The following is a 16416-nucleotide window of genomic DNA, read 5'->3' as shown; positions in this document are numbered from 1 at the left end:
TATATGATCCTTGATGAATATTTGGGAGAAAAGGAGTGAGTCTAACCTCTTAATGAAGAGTTTTGTCTCCTAATATATAACACAATGACAGTAATAATGCAGTGGATCTGCTAGTTTTTGGATGTTTGTCTCTGTTGCATAACTGTTATGTGTATTTTGGCCGTAATGAGGGTGTATTCACGGTCAAATGTAAAATCACTAAACTTTGGGAGAACAGTGCTACCAGAGATCACCGAAACTAGCAGTCAGACAGAGACCATGGATGAAAAGTAAACACATTTTGAAGTCATACAAGTCTCTGCCACGTGTCAGCCAGCCCTCGTTCAGTTCACTGACGAGATCCAGATGTGGTGCTGTGGGAGAATCATCCGACCTTTCTCTGCAGAATCTCAACAGGAAAACCCTACGGTTAATTTAGCAAGCAACTAAGAAAAGGCAAAACTGTCTGCTGCTCATTATGTGGCGCAGACAGATGCCGATATTCTATGAAGATGATGAGGAAACATAATGACAGTATTGTTTATGTCATAGATGTGACACCACAGACTGCAATTTATAGTTAACCTCCGAACATATGGAAAGAAAGTCACGCTTCTCTGTTAAACTCTGCGTTTCAAAAGCAACACCAACAGCTGTAAAACATTTGTTCTCTCTCGGACTAGATTACCTCATTCAACCCTGTGCCGTAAAACACAACAGCTTGTGACCGGCCAACGCTGAGAGCTCAGCTTTTTTTTTGTGCTGCTGCAACAAAACAGTTTTATTTGCGGTGGATTTGAAGCATATCTCTACGTATGATGGATGCTCATATGTTGATGTTCCTCCTTCTCCTCCTGGCACCCTGCACGACGCAGCAGAAAAGAAATGGAAAGCGAGGTAGGCTATTAACTTGATGTTGGATATGAAAGTAATGGCATTTGTAACCTTTAGAGAAGAACCACACTGAACCACGTCAGTAATACTAAATGCATTACGCTTTAGAACCCATTTCTCATTTGTTTTGCCTTTTCAACAGAGTGTACGAACAGTGCTACCATTGAGGAGCTGAAGAAACAGATTATGGACATTGTTCAAGAGCTGAATCTGCTGAAAGAGAAGCAGGCTTTACAGACAGGTATTTGTTTTGCAAAAAGAGTTTGTCATAAATACTTATCTCAGGTCAGGAATCAGAATAGACTAAATACAGGCCAGATGTAATAGAATTCAACATCTTCCCAGTGATGGAGAGCATTAACACATGAGCCCCACTGATTTTCGGAATGTTGAAGTTTGTCTGCGAGGCGCCAAGGTCCTCGGCAAGTGTTTCCTGGCCGACCCGGTGAAGAAGACCTTCCACGCAGCCAGCGCCGACTGCCTCGCCAAGGGAGGCGGTCTGAGCACGCCTCTCACAGGAGACGAGAACGACCAGCTCCACGACTACGTGCGTCAGAGCATCGGCCCAGGCGGGCACATCTGGCTGGGCATCAATGACATGGTGACCGACGGCCAGTGGGTGGACCAATCAGGCTCCGGCCTGCGCTTCAAGAACTGGGAGACGGACATCACCCGGCAGCCAGACGGAGGCCGCAGCCAGAACTGTGGCATCCTCTCCGCCACCGCCAACGGGAAGTGGTTCGATGAGAGCTGCCGGGTTGAAGAGGCTTCCGTGTGCGAGTTCGACATCGTCTGAGGGCTGCTGTCCCACGTGGACATCGCTCCGCGCAGATGGACACTCGTGTGAACATTGAATATGGAGAACAAAACATGTTTCAAAAAATGAAAAGCAATTCTACATTAAAAATATCCCAGCAAGTTATACATTATTATACATTATTCCATATTCATAATATTCATATGTATTTTTGTATCTACTAATCAATGTAGTAATGCTGCTTAAGTTACATGATGTACAGTTACATGACTTATTCAGTAGATATGGTGGGACAATGTTCTTTTCCGAATAGAACTTTAAACGGAAATGGTATGCTTCAAAAGAAAGGTCCGTACTATGATGATTAGTTCAACCATTTCTGTGGTCGCACCATTGATGGCTTACTCATCCAAAAGGATTGTTACATCAGATAAACACGTTTGGACGTCTCCATGGAAATCCCCTGATGTAATGTAGTCATCAGTAGTGTCAGCAGAGTGCATGTCCTCTTCTTAGTCCTTTGTAGTTCATTTTATGACCTGCAGGAGGCGACATAGCTTAAGACAAACAACACACTTCGAATCAGATAGAGTAGTTTAATTGAAAAACTTTATTACCACTTTTCTACAAATGACAACTAGTTCAAATGTTCTAATCAATATGCTGCCATCTTCTTAAGCAGCCATATTGTCGAAATTGATACCTTAAATAAAAGATTAACATGCAGTTATTATTTTCAATCACATATCACTTGGTCTTGACTGAGACTTACTGTGGTTTGGACCTTTTAGATCCATGTGTTGTTCCAAACCGAATGACTGAGTCAGTCTTCACAACAACATACAAGACACACTTATTTTGTTTAATAATATGTCTTGCACAGTCCTGCTTTTAAAAGCTACTCATTATTAATAACACAATTCAGTCAACCAACAAAAATAACTTTTAGCTCACCATAGCTCAGCATTTAGGTTTGTACAAGGATTCTAGTTTGATGTCAGAAGGGATCTGTGGTCTTCAGAACAAGGCGTGAAATATAGGCTGCGACTAGCAAATCTCATTTTCCACGAGACAAAAGTAGAGTATGAAAAAGTCCTTGAACGACCACAGAAACACATGGATTTGGTAGCAGCAGATCAGTCTACAACTTCCCAAAAGTATGGGTCCAATAAAAGACATTTTTTTTTATTAAAAACAACTAAGATACTAAACTGTATTAGCAGAGGTGCATTATGCTCCATGCAAGGCACATTTGGGGTGTAATACCACAGCATCTATAACACTAAGAGGTGCAGAAGCAGTGCTAAACAACACTGCGGTTACAATCTCCTGCAATAAAAAGGTCATCATGTTGCAATGATGCGGTAAAAGTGAAGTGCGTCCCAACAGCAGCGAGGTCCTCTCTATTTGTCCGTTTACTGATGGAAAATGAGAATCTATGCATGTAAACATTTAAGTTTGCGCCTGAATAGAAAAAAACATATGTATAAAATATATCAAAGAAAAACATTTGATTTACCAAACGTAGATTTTTTTTATAGTAGCAAAACAGGTAAAAAGTGATCAGATTTCTTCGAAGATTAAATCGAGGTAAAAGCTGCAGCTGGGTTATGTCTGTATGGCCTTGGTGCAAAAAGAGAGGCTCGAGAGGGAAAAACAAAAAGCTTTCAGCAGGGCAGGTAATCACAAGGAGGCCAGGGAATGAAGATCTCAAAATGAAAGTACACAGGTCAAGCAAAAAGCTGAATCCAATCGTCTCCTCAGTTCCCTCTGTCCGGCTCCAGCCGCGGCCCCAGATTGGGAGAGTTCTCTTCTCCACCTTCACTCTGGTAGATCACGTTGTCCACCAGGCATTGCATGTGGCTTCTGGGCCTGACGGGAAGGGGAGGAGCCTGAAACTGCTGGTAAGCCCCAACTGGCATGTCCTCTGTATCTGCGTCTCCGCCTACGAGGGGCTTTTGTGAGTCTGTGTGGCCGGCGAAGGGCCGGTATGTGTCGACCTTTCCGTACACTCCCATCTCTGCACCCTTTCTCAGCAGGTCAGTGTAGATCAGCGTTTCCTCGATGGATGCGTACACGTGGGACTCGTTGTCCCCGCGTGTCTTCGGGAAGCCATTGTGTCCCGGCAGGAAGCTGGTGCCATTTGGATTGTAGATGGACACATGATGATTCAGCGCCTTCTTCTTCTTCCTGTTGGGCAGAACAGCGACGATGATGAAGAGCTTAAGAGTCACATCGGCGCCAAACTGACAGTTGACCCATTTGATAAAAATTGTATTTATTGACTGGGGAAATCTTATGTTAAAAGGACATACATTCCATATTTCAAGTATTGATGAATGAATTTAAGATTAAAACCTGAAGCCGATCCACTAACCTGATCACAAGACAGACAACTACCAGCACGGTGACAAAAATAACCACCAGAGAAGCCACCACACTCAAGATGGTGAGGAGAAGGTCTAAATGACAGAAAACAACAGATACATTCTTTCATTAATACTTTGCATTGTACAGTACACTAAGTGTACAATCCCTGAAGAATTGGGTAGTGACGCATGAAGATTAACATCGGTTCATCAACTTCTTATGACTCATGAAAAAAAAAAATACAAAGTCATGCTAGCAAGCGGTTAAACACAAAGTAGGGCTGAGGCCGATGGGAATGCCATCGAGTGGTTCAGGGATGATCTATTGTTCAGGAGTTAAACACTAAGGTTGGACTAAAAAACAAATTACATCACTGTTGAGTAGTCACAGTAAGGCTGTAAAGGAGGCCTGGTTTCCTTCAGCCACTTGTTAGCAAACGCTTATCTAAAGAGACACCTAAAAGCTCTAAAAACCAGAAGACGGTTATTTACTGATACATTTCATGTTGTAGGCCAAAACCTTTTGGATGAATCACTAAATTAGCATTCACAACTAAGCAGGGTACAGCTGAGGCGACTGGGACCGCCATTAGTTATTGGTCACAACCTTTTTAAGTTAAGTTTTGAAATCCAAAATCTATATTTTAAACAATTAGTGATGGACAGCAAGGCACGTAAATGACTGAAAGAATGCGCAATTCATTTAGAGTTATCTTAAAAAAAAACGAGAAAAAAAAAAAACAGCTAATCCAATTTGTTTTGAGTTTACACAAAGCTGCAGTGCAGACGGAACAACCCGACCGTGTGTCCTCTTACTTTTGCTTTTCTGCAGGGTGACCTTGGTGATGACGCCAAAGTGTCCTTTTTCAGGCATGCAGTTTGACATGTTCAGGTAGAAGCTGCCCGAGACGGCGATCTCGCTGTCGGGCTCCTCGTCCTCCCTGCGGCTGTACTCCTCCTCCAGGAAGCCGACCCTCTGCACCCAGATGTTTGTGTGACGGTTGCTGCACTTGGGCTGGCTGAGGTTGGCAAACATCAGCTGAGCGTCCATTGTCGGGGGGATGGAGACAATCCAGGAGACGGTGGAGTAAGACTTCATGCCTGCCGGCCAACCGGGAGTAGCCAAAAGGACGGGAGTGTCCGTCTCTGGAGATACAGTGAATATGTATCTCTCTGAAAATGATTAGAAAGAAAATATTGCACATCACCGCACTTTGTTTTGTTTTTCATTAAAATTATTTGAAAGCCGCTCGTTACCAGATATCTCCGCTTTAAAAATGGCATCAAGAAGATGCCGGAAGGGCGTCCTCAGTCCTTTGTCGTCCACGGCGGACACGGTGACGGACACGTTGGTGTGGAGCTGGACCTTCTGTATGGCTCCCTCGGGGCAGAAGTGTCCAACAGTAGTGCCGTCGTCCTCGGCCACGCGGATGATGAAGCCGTCGTTGCACTGCTGCCCGGGCAGAGACTGCTTTAGGAGGTCGGTGGGAGAGCTCAGCTCCACGGCGCCGCGCTGAGGGGGCCGCAGAGTCCAGGTCACGCTGCTGAGAGGGGCGGGAAGGCAGGTCGGCAGCGCGGGCACCAGCAGACGGGCCGGCCTCGTCGGGCAGTCCTTCAGTTGACCGCACTCTGCAAGTAGAGCAACGTTGGCCACGGGGATCGGGAACCAACAACCGCTATTATTGCACTAATAATAACAATAAATACGTGTTTAGGGTAAAACGTAATGTTGGTCTGGCTCTTGGTTTTTAAAAGAAAAAAATACAGCGTGGAGGGTTATAAAAATGATTCAAGGCTTGGTTTAAGGACATAAAAGGTAATCTGGATTCACCTATGACTCTCATGGCGGTGATATGAAGCTCTTCAGGAACGCAGTCCTGGAAAGTGAGGTAACTCCTCCCTGTGATGGCGATCCTCTCCTTGGGCACAGAGTTTACTTTCATCTCACAGCCAGAGGCCGGTCTCAGCCTCTCGATGTGAAGAGAAAGGCCCTCCATGTTGTTCATATCCACGTCACACGACACTACAGAATAAAACAGGATCGGGTATTAGCATTTCTTCTGTTCACCATCTCCAACAGGCGCACAAATCCAAATGTGCGGAGCAGCCAGGTTTCAAATCACAACGACGCCAAATAGGACCACCTTTGGATTTCAGCGGTAGAGCCGGACAGGAATCCCCCGACAGTTGAAGTTGAAGTGATTTTGGTCATTTGTGACTCAGTGATGAGGCAATTTCAAAGTTCCCCTATTTCCCCCCCTTACCCCAGGGCTCAGATAAACGCCAGTAGGCCCACTTACCACGTCACAGTTCCATTACTCGCTCTCACAGAAGCCTTCTCAAGCAGCCGGGACATTTCTATCCCACTTTTGACTAATGCAACTGCTCCCATGTTGTAACAGGAAAATTTGGAAAGGAGGAAAAAAGGTTATATATATATATATTCAAATAATTGCACGCCTGCTCCAACACGTAGAGACCTCTTTCTGAAACCTGAACCGACGTGGAACCTTTCAATGTGTTGCTTCTAACCGGGAAAACCGCTCTTCGTCATACTTCTTGAACGTGACACGTTCACATGCATTTCATTTAACAGACGAAACCGGTTTGTAGGATCAATTGTAGTTGGTGACATTAGAGCAGCAATATTGGATTTATTTGATCACCTGGCAAGAAAGCAAACAACATTACTGTTTGAGGTCAAGTTTCTGTCACTTGCTGAATGTCTTTCAGTGGATTTTTCTCCTGGGGGAAATATACAGCGTTGACGCTGCTAAATGTTCCACTATTATTGGGCATAGAAGATCTAAAGGTCAGTTGAATCATTTGTACGATTCATGCCATCATTAGAATGAGCCCATCTCAGTTAGCTTCTTCGATATAGTGTGGCTTAAGAAAAAGAAAAAAGAAAAAAAACACCCACTAAACCAAAACTGTCAACGTTTAAAATGATCTGAGGTAAAACATTACAATTGGTGAAGTTCATATACAGTACATAGCTATGTTGGCACAGGTCAAAAGTAGAAAATTAAAAGCAAACCTGATGATGTTGCACTTGAAGCAGAGACCTTCAAGTGTAGCAACAGCCCGCGAGAACCAGCATGTCTTGTGTCCATCTCGCAGTTCCTCAGCATGAAGGTGAACTTTCCCGGAATTTGGGTGGGCTGCGGCTCCGTCAGACTCAGCAGCACCGCCGCTCTGAGATTGCCGTGGTACTCCACCCCTGCCTCCTTCTTCAGACAACGGGGCTCTGAGACATTCAAGAACTGGATGGCGGTCTTGTGTTTGTCCGGGACCTGAACGTACCACTCCATCAAGTCGTCGTCGGGAAAACTGTCCGGGTAGTTCGGAGAGAGCAACTCGGAGGACGAGGTCCCTTTTGGGAACGACAGTGTGATTTTTGCAAGAGCTGCGAGAGGGGAAAAAACAACGAGACACCGGTGAACTAACATGATGAGGGGGGCGCAGTGGGGATGGGGGGAGGGTTGCGGTCATGCAGACACCAACTCACATTTGATTTCCTCCCCGACTGACACATCGAACTGGCTATTTTGCAGCTTCTGCCCCGGTGGGACGTCCAGAGAAAAGCTCCCGTCATTAAGTATCTGAGCACTACGGACAGGTCCCATTGTGCAGTATTTGCCTACAGCCACGTCGCCTGTGGCCTGAAGGGCCCAGAGGGTGTAACTGTGTCCGTCTGGACACCTCTCCGATGGATTGATCTGTCTCACGCCAAAGTTGCTGAAGTCTATTTTGAATGCATTCGGCGCAGACGCCTTGAGGTTCCAGGTGAACTTGCGGCTAAAATCCAGGAAGGGAAGTGAGTCGGAGTCAGCCTGGATGATGTGGCCATTGCACAACTTTGTTGTACATTCTGAGGGGAGATATTAACCGATTAATATTAGAACCAAAAAAACCCACATCAGTTCTGCAAGATGACGAGAATTAATTTTTTTGGTGCAGCACTATATTTACCTATATTTCGCACAATTTCCACACTGAATACATCTTGAGGTCTGGAGCATTGAAACGCTATTGAGACAGGAGGGCCGTCTTTAATCATAAGGGATGGCCCGCACCTTTGCAAGAGTCCGGCCCCTGTGCACACTCCGCAATCGTTGACCCGACTGCTGCTGATGTTGAGGTAGGTGCCTCTCTCAGGGCTGACAGTGAGCTTCTGGACCGCTGGGGCAGAAGAAAATAACAATGTTTAAAAATGCAATATTAAAAGATTAAAAAAAAAAATTAAAAAAACTTGTTCAGTTCTCAAGAACATGAAACACCACAATGAAATCAGATCTTAGCATCTTGCTAAGTTGTCAACTGAAGTCCCAACGACTAAAAGTCAGAGATGAGGCCAACAGCTCGCCTTGCCTCGCAATGACTAATCAGGCCTGTGCTGAGCAAACAGAGCCTGGTTCAAACACACACCTATAAAACGATCGGCCATCATAGCAGCTATGTGAGCCTTTTAGAGATTCCTGTTGGACAAAACCACACAAGACTGTGCAGTCCAGTCAACAACAACGGATCCACGAGCGTTTTCTTTCATTTCCATGCAACTTAATTTACTCTGACTGGACTAATGAGTCATCTGGGTCCCAACTAGTCTTAATTTGACGTGTAAAGCAGACCAATAACCCCTTTGAAATACTGCGATGACTGAAGAGACCTCCACTGTCCTCCGACTAGAGAAATAACAACCAGTGTTAACCTCATCCGGCTTGTTAATAATCAAGCTGAAACTTACCCGACACGGCGGAGGGGATGAATGCGAGGAGTAAAAGCCGAACCGCGACCCCCGATGAGCACATGCTGTCTCATGAAGATCTTCTGCTTGATCCGGTGGAAATCCGATCCTGATACCTGCGCATATTTCAGCACTTGTGGTCCAGAGGTGGGACTTTGCCGGGCTGTATTTACCTCTCGTTTACGCGACGATCGGACCCGACTCCTCCACTTCCTAGATGTGGGAGTGTGTGAGCAGCACGCGCTGCCTTAAAGCGCCAGGTAATTTAAAGGCGTTGCCAGGGTCGCCATTTTGACAGGTACGTTCTTCATAAAAACAGCTAAATATCACTGTTTAGGAGTGTATAGTGTATTTAAATGTATGTTTAATGTATTGCATATTCAAACATATTAAAAGTATTTGTGAGACTATTATACACATTAAAGCTGCAACTCTTAAGAATGTGTTCTACTGTTGTCTACTTCAAGGCTTCTAGTGACACTTAATAAAAAAAGAATGCTGTCTAATTAACTAGTCCTTTTATTCGCAATAATGTGAATATGAAACGGTTTTAGAGAAATGCTGGAGGTTGTAGCTAGTACTGTTGGACAGACTGATGACATGAATAGGATTTTAAATGACAATTAAGTGATCAATGGCTGTGTAAAACAGTTCTCTTTTCACAGATTCTGTCATTGTCACAAACAGGTCAGTTGTTTATGGATTAGGCCGATCAAGTCTCTTATGAGACCCAGTAAAACACATTTAGACTGTTAAAAAGGAAAGGTGTAGAAACTGTCTTTAGTTTTTTGGGGGGAAAGCAACCCATGTTAACATCACTGTACTAAAACAAATATTTGTAACAGATGAGGATTAATAAAGAAACATTAGCTGGATCAGCCACAACACTGAAATGCTGCCAACTGTGCATCAATGATTGAACACTCAGGAATGGGCCCAGACTCAAAAAGGAGGGGTTTCACCTTGTTATTGAAATACTGGTAATAATCTGCATGAAGAACCTAATGTATGATTGTATGATTGCATTATATGCGTATATGTATTAAGGTTCTATGTAACCTGGCATTTCTATAATTTGTCAGATCATTACAAAATAAATATATCACAATGGAATCCTCTATTTGTGCAATTTCCACCTCCCTGTTAAAATATAATTTACGGTCATGATCATTTGGGATTCTTCATTGTGGTGTTGTAGAATTTGTTTTGTGCGATACTGACAGATGTTTCTATTATTTAGTAAATCCATTTCATACCAATGAGGTTTCACGAGAGCAGAAACACAAGGTAGTTTTTAACGGAGGACCGTTGCATTAGACGGCATCGGCTTCAAATTGGTGCACCTAATACACTGAGTATATTTTCCACAATGAGTTTGACAATGATGACTTTTTATCTGTGGATTGCATGTTCAAGTAAATTGATTCAGGCTACAGAGAACAGTTCAAAAAAGAATCTGAGATATAGCCTATAATCAATTTTATTGTCATTGAAACCGCTGGAACATGAATACAAATAAGCACGCCCATTGAGCTTGACGTTATAAATCAATATAACAATATAATTATTGAAACCCTTTCTATGTCAATCTGAAACAACATCTATTTTTTCACATCGTATATTGGGAAAAAACTAATACATTTACTAAAGGCTATAGGTTAGATATGTGACAGCACACTTTAAAATTCAGTTTTCAGTGCAAAAATCCTACACATGGGATAAGGCAAAAACTTTCTATGAAAGATTAAAAACTATACAAACACTGTTTAAAGATAGAAGTGTGCACAGTTTACGCTGACATAATCTATAGGAAGGCCTACAAGGGTATACAAAAAACATTGTTGTTGGTCCCAGTATTTATTAATATTGGCTATTATAATCCATCATACTTTACCTTGGTTGTCCAAGTATGATGAGGAGCTTTGACAGGGATTAAAGAACACCCAAAACTCAAACATTTGGTCAAAGTGTCTCCAAAGCTCCTCAATCATTCATTCAGGAGAACCGTTGAATGGCTACAATTATAGTATAGGCAGCACAGGCTAATTACAATAAAGAATATTTCAATTATCTCGGTCTCCTCTGCTCCATCCCATTGGGCAGAAATCCTGCAATGATGGGGACTGGCCATATGAGAGCAGCAACACTCCACACAATGATAACCAAAGTCATGAAACAAGCCACAAGTGTCGACTCGATGGGCTTTCGGTTCAGCCTCCAACTTTTGTCCCCCTTCAGCTCGTCGAGGCTGAAATCCACGCAGCAGAAAGTGACCTGATCCCCGGTCTGTTGGCCCCGCGACCTGCCCTGACCGAACCTCCGGTACCGGGACATCCCGCAGCCCACGCACAGCCGCAGCTCCTGCTGACCCCCGGTGACCCCGAGGTGCTCGATGACGACGGGGGAGATCGCTCTGTTCAGAGACGCGGAGAAAAAAGCCCTCCCGTGGTTGTTGGTGGTGTAGATGAGCACGTCACACTGGAAGCCGAAGCTGCTGTCCCAGCGGGCCACCAGCGAGGTGGGCTGCAGCCTCTGGACGCTCACGTTGCACTGGGACAGCGGCTGCAGGGACGAGCCGTCGGGGGACGCGTCGCTCTCCTCCACGGACCTCTTGGAGAAGCGCACGTCCACCTCCAGGTTGGCCACAAACGTGTCGGAGGAGTTGGCGGGCGGCAGGAGGAGGTCCTCGTCGCTCCAGCCCTGACATCGCTGGAGAATCCCGGCCACCGCGGTGAGAGCCAGCAGGAGAGTCGGGGAGTCGTTCAGCATGGCACAGGGCGCGTCTCCCCTGCTCGCATGGTGCTCAGACGATCCACGGGCGACGGAGGAGGCTCGCGGTGACACAAAATAAGCCCGATCCCCTTTGAGAGATCAGATTCCCCTTTCCCCAACTTGCAGCAATGGAAAACGTCCAACGCCTGTCACACGCGCGTGTCCCCCCTCCCCCAAAATCGCCGTGTTTTCCTCCTGACTTGATCTCCCAATGCGCCCTGCAGTCGCTGTGCAGCAGCAGAAGAAGCAGCAGGCTGGGCAGCACCGCGCGTTGCCGTCATCCCAGCTCGGAGCTTCCCTCGGCGCCACCCCCCCCCCCCCCTCCTCCTCCCTCTCCCCCCCGCTGTCACTTCAGGTGTGAGCGGCGCGCAGCTCGAAAACACCACAGGAGCCCCCCTCCACCCCCCCAGTGCGCAGGGACACAAGTTATACCCACACTTTCCAATCAACAACCCTCACGTACACATGCTCAAGGCAACTTTCTCAATGAAATGATTTGAAAACCCTGCTCCTGTACATGTGTTGTTCTGCGACTTATTTTTGCTTTTGCATTTCTTTTGAGAGGGATGAGAGAAGACTGAATAACACATATAAGGGTATACAGCCATGGCTATGTATTTGTTGTGTTGGTTTAACATGAGTGAAATATAAATATGGACACACAAAACATATTGAAATGAATTAAAAATAAAATAACAATGTGATATGTAAGGACCACGCAAACGCAATAATCAAGTAAAGTTTAGCACATAACTTTTCTATTCTCAAAGTCACAAAAATCCTATCATCATGATAGGATTTCAAGTGGTGCCATGACTTTCACTGTTGTCATCTGCACTAGAGAGTTAAAAGACCAGAAATTAATCTTCATACCACACAGGAAAGATTAACAAGCGACCTTTATGTGACCAGATTACAACCACAGCCCAACATGAATGTTGGCCACAGCAGGGCCGCCAGCAGCAGGGGCGTAAGTGCCTTGCTCAAGAGTACAAGCACTGGTGATGAGGTAAAGGGCTACTCTCACTTCCAAGACCTACCCCACTGTCCACCTGTTATATGTCAACTAAGAGCTGAATATATATTCAGAAAAAATAAAGACAAATTTTATTCAACATATTCCATTTGGGAAACCTTTAAAAATGTCATTCATGCATTTTTCCATTCAAGCATGAAATCCACTTTGCTCTGTGCAGTTCATTTGACTTACCTAAACAGACTGTGTAGGTAGGCAATATATCAAATGCAATAAATAGAAAGCCAAAACAATGACATGACAATAAACTTTTGTTTCGTCCAGCTGGTATCGATGAACACATCTAAGAGCGGGAAATCCAGCAGTCCGTAATCCCTCAGCCTGTTTGTTCATCTGTTCTCTGCGCTGAGAGCTTTGTTTGTTTCTCTCAGCCATATTGTGTACTCAGGGAAAGCCAGATTCATCAATAAACATGTGACTCCAGTGTGCTGCAGCAGCAGGGGTTTTGTACACAGCGTGCATTACCTGGCTGCTGTCTCTGATGCAGAACAGGACACTCTCATCGACCATCCCTTGCCTTGCCCTCTTTGTATTTTGGATCCAACACTTTATCACCAACAGCAAGCCTGATTACATTAACAGCCGGGGCCACAGCTGCAGTTAATCTCAGTTTTGTGGGGTTGTAATAAAAGTTTGAAATATCAGGACTGGAAGTTGAACACCTGGTCCATTTTGGCGAGGAGGGTTTTCGAGCTGCGGTCACCATGCGAACCAGCGCTGGCTTAAACTCAATCCCGGCCCCTAAAAAAAGAGTTGCAGTGGTGATCAAAACGTGCCTGGAGGGCCGGGACTGTCTCCCCAACAGGAGAACAAAGGGTCAGTTTTCCAACCAGGTCTTATATATCTGATGATATGTGAGTTTGCTTTGTAACATGAACACACACAGCAGCACAAACTCGACAATTCAGATGAATAAAATAGCATTCATTGGAGGTGTGACACATTGCTTTTATATGTTATACGCGTTGGTGTCATTATGTCCATCCTCTTAAAGACATTCTTCCCTCTTAAATCAGTTGACAGTTGATGCATCTTGCTTCTGGTAACAACTTCTAATCAATTTTAACCAAATCCTCTTCCTAACAATGTATTCATAATGCATCAGCAAAGATAATAAACTATTAACTGAATCAGATCATTGACCGAAGGCGAAATTGTGATGAATTATTCTCTTTCATCCTTGCAGGCTTGGAAACATGAATCTCACTTGTATGAATGGTTTTCGTCTGTGATGTCTAAATGGTGTCATTTGCTCCAGATGCCCGCCTCTGTGTATTTGATGTGAGGACCATCAGAAGTGAAAGGTGCTTTGGTGTCGATTTGCACCTGAAAGCCTTCATCCACTCGTTTCTGATTGCTTATGAAAATGAATTCTACTCAACATTTTTTTCTTTAAAACAATCATGTAATTGTTTGTATGTCTTTCTGCACATTCATACATCTCTCTGCTGCTTCGCAAACACTCCCGCGCACTTCCAAATGCTAGTCCCTCCCCATTAGATATGCTCTAAGTCTAGACAACGTACTCGCGAATGGAGCAAGAAAATGTAAATTACTTTTGTGTTCATTACTTATGCTATAAAAATGTAAATTGCTTAGTGACAAAAATGCAAATGAGACTAAGATGAAAGTCTCTTGTGCCGAAGGAGGATGTATGAAAGATTCATTTTCTTAAAATGTGACTCTTTATTCAGGAAACCAAGAGGAGGACTCCTCTGTGGTGGCTGGCTGACACCATTGGATCAGACACCATTTGCCCGACTCACTGGCTCATGCGGACAACTGGCTTCACTAAGAAGTTTAGGACTGAATATCCTCATAGACGCTATGTTCAAACCCGTCTTATTTCACATCCCGAGCCCGATGAATCCTTCGAGTCTCCGATCGGCCTGTCATACTCTCGCAATCACTGCCAGGACTCATCACCACGGCAACAGTGGGGTGTCATGGACACATTCTGTTTTGTCGATAACAATCACAAAGCTAATTTCTGTCGTCGTTGTTTGGTGTCAGTGTCGCTAATAGTGGAGTCACACATATAGGATGTTGTGTGTCTTACATCTGTGAGAGCATCAATCACACAGCTGCAGCAGAGAGAGTTTATCGCCCTAATATCTCCTCTGAAGAAACAACACAAGTGACCCGCTCAGTCCGCAAAGAGATGGGAGATGGAGACAAACAGCGGAGTCAGGACAGCACTGAAGTACATGATATTACTTTCAGGCCTTGATGCAGAACATCCAAAAAGAGAAAAGGCTTCATCAACTCCAGCAAATCAACTGAACAACTTCTCTGCTGAAAGGAGTTTTGTCATTATCATTTTTAAGGAAAAGCCCAGGTAATATGGAGATTGTATGCAATTTGAAATATGTGGGCAATTACCAGGTTACAAGGGGGTAAAAAAGTTATTTATGCCAATTGTAGGAGAGACCATTTTAGGAGCTCTACCCACACCGGAGTAAATTTCTCTGTGATTGGCCTCAGCTGCTCCGATGTTGATGTCTTATTTTTATAAGCTTTATGAAATTGCAATGCAAAAATGTTGTAGCACCTTTTTAAGTTTAGGTTTAAATAACTACTTGATAATAATAAATATCCGTTCCTTTGTATTAAAAAGGTTTTTTTTCTCATTGTGGATTATTTTTATGAACTTAAGTAAAATGTATAAAATTGACAGTACAAAATTGTCCCAAATGTACAAACGTTGTCTGACACAAGTTGAAAACAATCCAATGGACTCTTTAAAGCACTGCTATAACACAATTGTATACTTTTTTTGCCTTCATATTATGAAATATATCCCAGATTCTGCTAGACTGTAAAGTTATAGCGTGCTGTTAACATTTAGGTGAAGGCTATACGTCTGGAATTTCATTTAGAAACCAGTGTATTTGTGTGTTGGAAGATTGTCAGCCTTAATTACAGCCAGTAGGAGTGCATCGAGAGTGGAGCGGGATCCGAGGAGTTGTACACTAATTAGCTACATTAATTGGCGAGGACCTGCTCTGAATTCAGACCGAGTGGATAGGGAGTCAGAGAGGAGGACGGAACAAATGTTTCTCATCTCGTCTGCTGCAGAATCTGCATTTCCCATCTCCAGTGAGTGAAAAGTGTGCAGCACTGCAGGAGAATAAGAGCAAGAAAGACCAGGATGGAGAGTGATGCTGCCTGCCAGGCACTTCTCAAGTGATTATTTAAGATCTTATTCCAGATCCAAACCTCCTCTTCTCCTCTGTACTTCCATGTTTCTCTCTCGGGCTTTTGTCCTCCGTGAGAACAGATAAGTGGAGGACACAAGGGGCCTGGAGATAAGATCACACTTATCCGTCTCCCCCGGAACCACGGTCAGAGGCGAGCCCAGACCCATCAGCTCGTCGTTCTCCGGGAGCTGAGATGGTGTGAGATTAGTTTTCAGTGGCACCAACGGCCTACTTCTCCTCGAAGCTATTGGGGATTGTGAATCACACACTCGTCCATGAAAGGTCATCGTGGACGGGTGAAGACAAGTTGGGCCTCCCACCCCTCTCCCTTCATCAGCTTTCAACCTAACGCATTGCTGCTCCGGCCACTCTCCGTGGCCGTTTGTCATCTGGTCCTCTGCTGGCGAAATGCAATCTTATGCCAACGCAAGGAGAGAAGGGGCGATTACCTTGGGCGGTTTGTCGTGGCTGAGGGGTGGGGTGGGGGTGGGGGGGGGGTGGGTGGAGAAGGAGGATGATTGGGGTTGCTTTCAAGAGTGATTTGTTTGAAAAACAACAACGGTTGCTTGTACCTGAGCTGCAATGAGCAGTCCAGAAATGCACATCTTAAATGCAAAAATAAAAGCTGGAACGACGTTTCCATCCAATAATTAAATTTT

The 16416-nt window shown here is 44.5% G+C and overlaps 3 protein-coding genes across 3 annotated transcripts; 1 reads left to right on the top strand and 2 right to left on the bottom strand.

Moving 5' to 3' along the window:
- The first annotated feature begins 294 nt into the window (after positions 1-294).
- Positions 295-1977, top strand: clec3ba (C-type lectin domain family 3, member Ba). Its single transcript, XM_037453266.2, has 3 exons — positions 295-876; positions 1016-1114; positions 1269-1977. Exons 1-3 carry the CDS (start codon positions 795-797, stop codon positions 1667-1669), a joined length of 582 nt encoding a protein of 193 aa, XP_037309163.2. The 5' UTR covers positions 295-794; the 3' UTR covers positions 1670-1977.
- Positions 1978-2217: 240 nt separating this feature from the next.
- On the bottom strand, positions 2218-8979 carry cdcp1a (CUB domain containing protein 1a). Its single transcript, XM_037453257.2, has 9 exons — positions 8750-8979; positions 7975-8184; positions 7511-7873; positions 7040-7408; positions 5831-6022; positions 5257-5628; positions 4816-5172; positions 4008-4092; positions 2218-3820 (listed from the first exon to the last, which is right to left on the bottom strand). The coding sequence occupies exons 1-9, from the start codon at positions 8811-8813 to the stop codon at positions 3391-3393; spliced, it is 2442 nt and encodes an 813-aa protein (XP_037309154.2). The 5' UTR covers positions 8814-8979; the 3' UTR covers positions 2218-3390.
- A 1232-nt stretch (positions 8980-10211) lies between these two features.
- LOC119197184 (transmembrane protein 158) lies at positions 10212-11823 on the bottom strand. The gene has a single exon (XM_037453265.2). The coding sequence runs from the start codon at positions 11516-11518 to the stop codon at positions 10817-10819; it is 702 nt and encodes a 233-aa protein (XP_037309162.1). The 5' UTR covers positions 11519-11823; the 3' UTR covers positions 10212-10816.
- Positions 11824-16416: the final 4593 nt, after the last annotated feature.

The sequence above is a fragment of the Pungitius pungitius genome, chromosome 11 (genome assembly GCF_949316345.1).
Source record: "Pungitius pungitius chromosome 11, fPunPun2.1, whole genome shotgun sequence".
NCBI lineage: Eukaryota > Metazoa > Chordata > Actinopteri > Perciformes > Gasterosteidae > Pungitius > Pungitius pungitius.
Note: the sequence above shows the minus strand (reverse complement) of the source record. Positions and strands in the feature narration are given on the sequence as shown.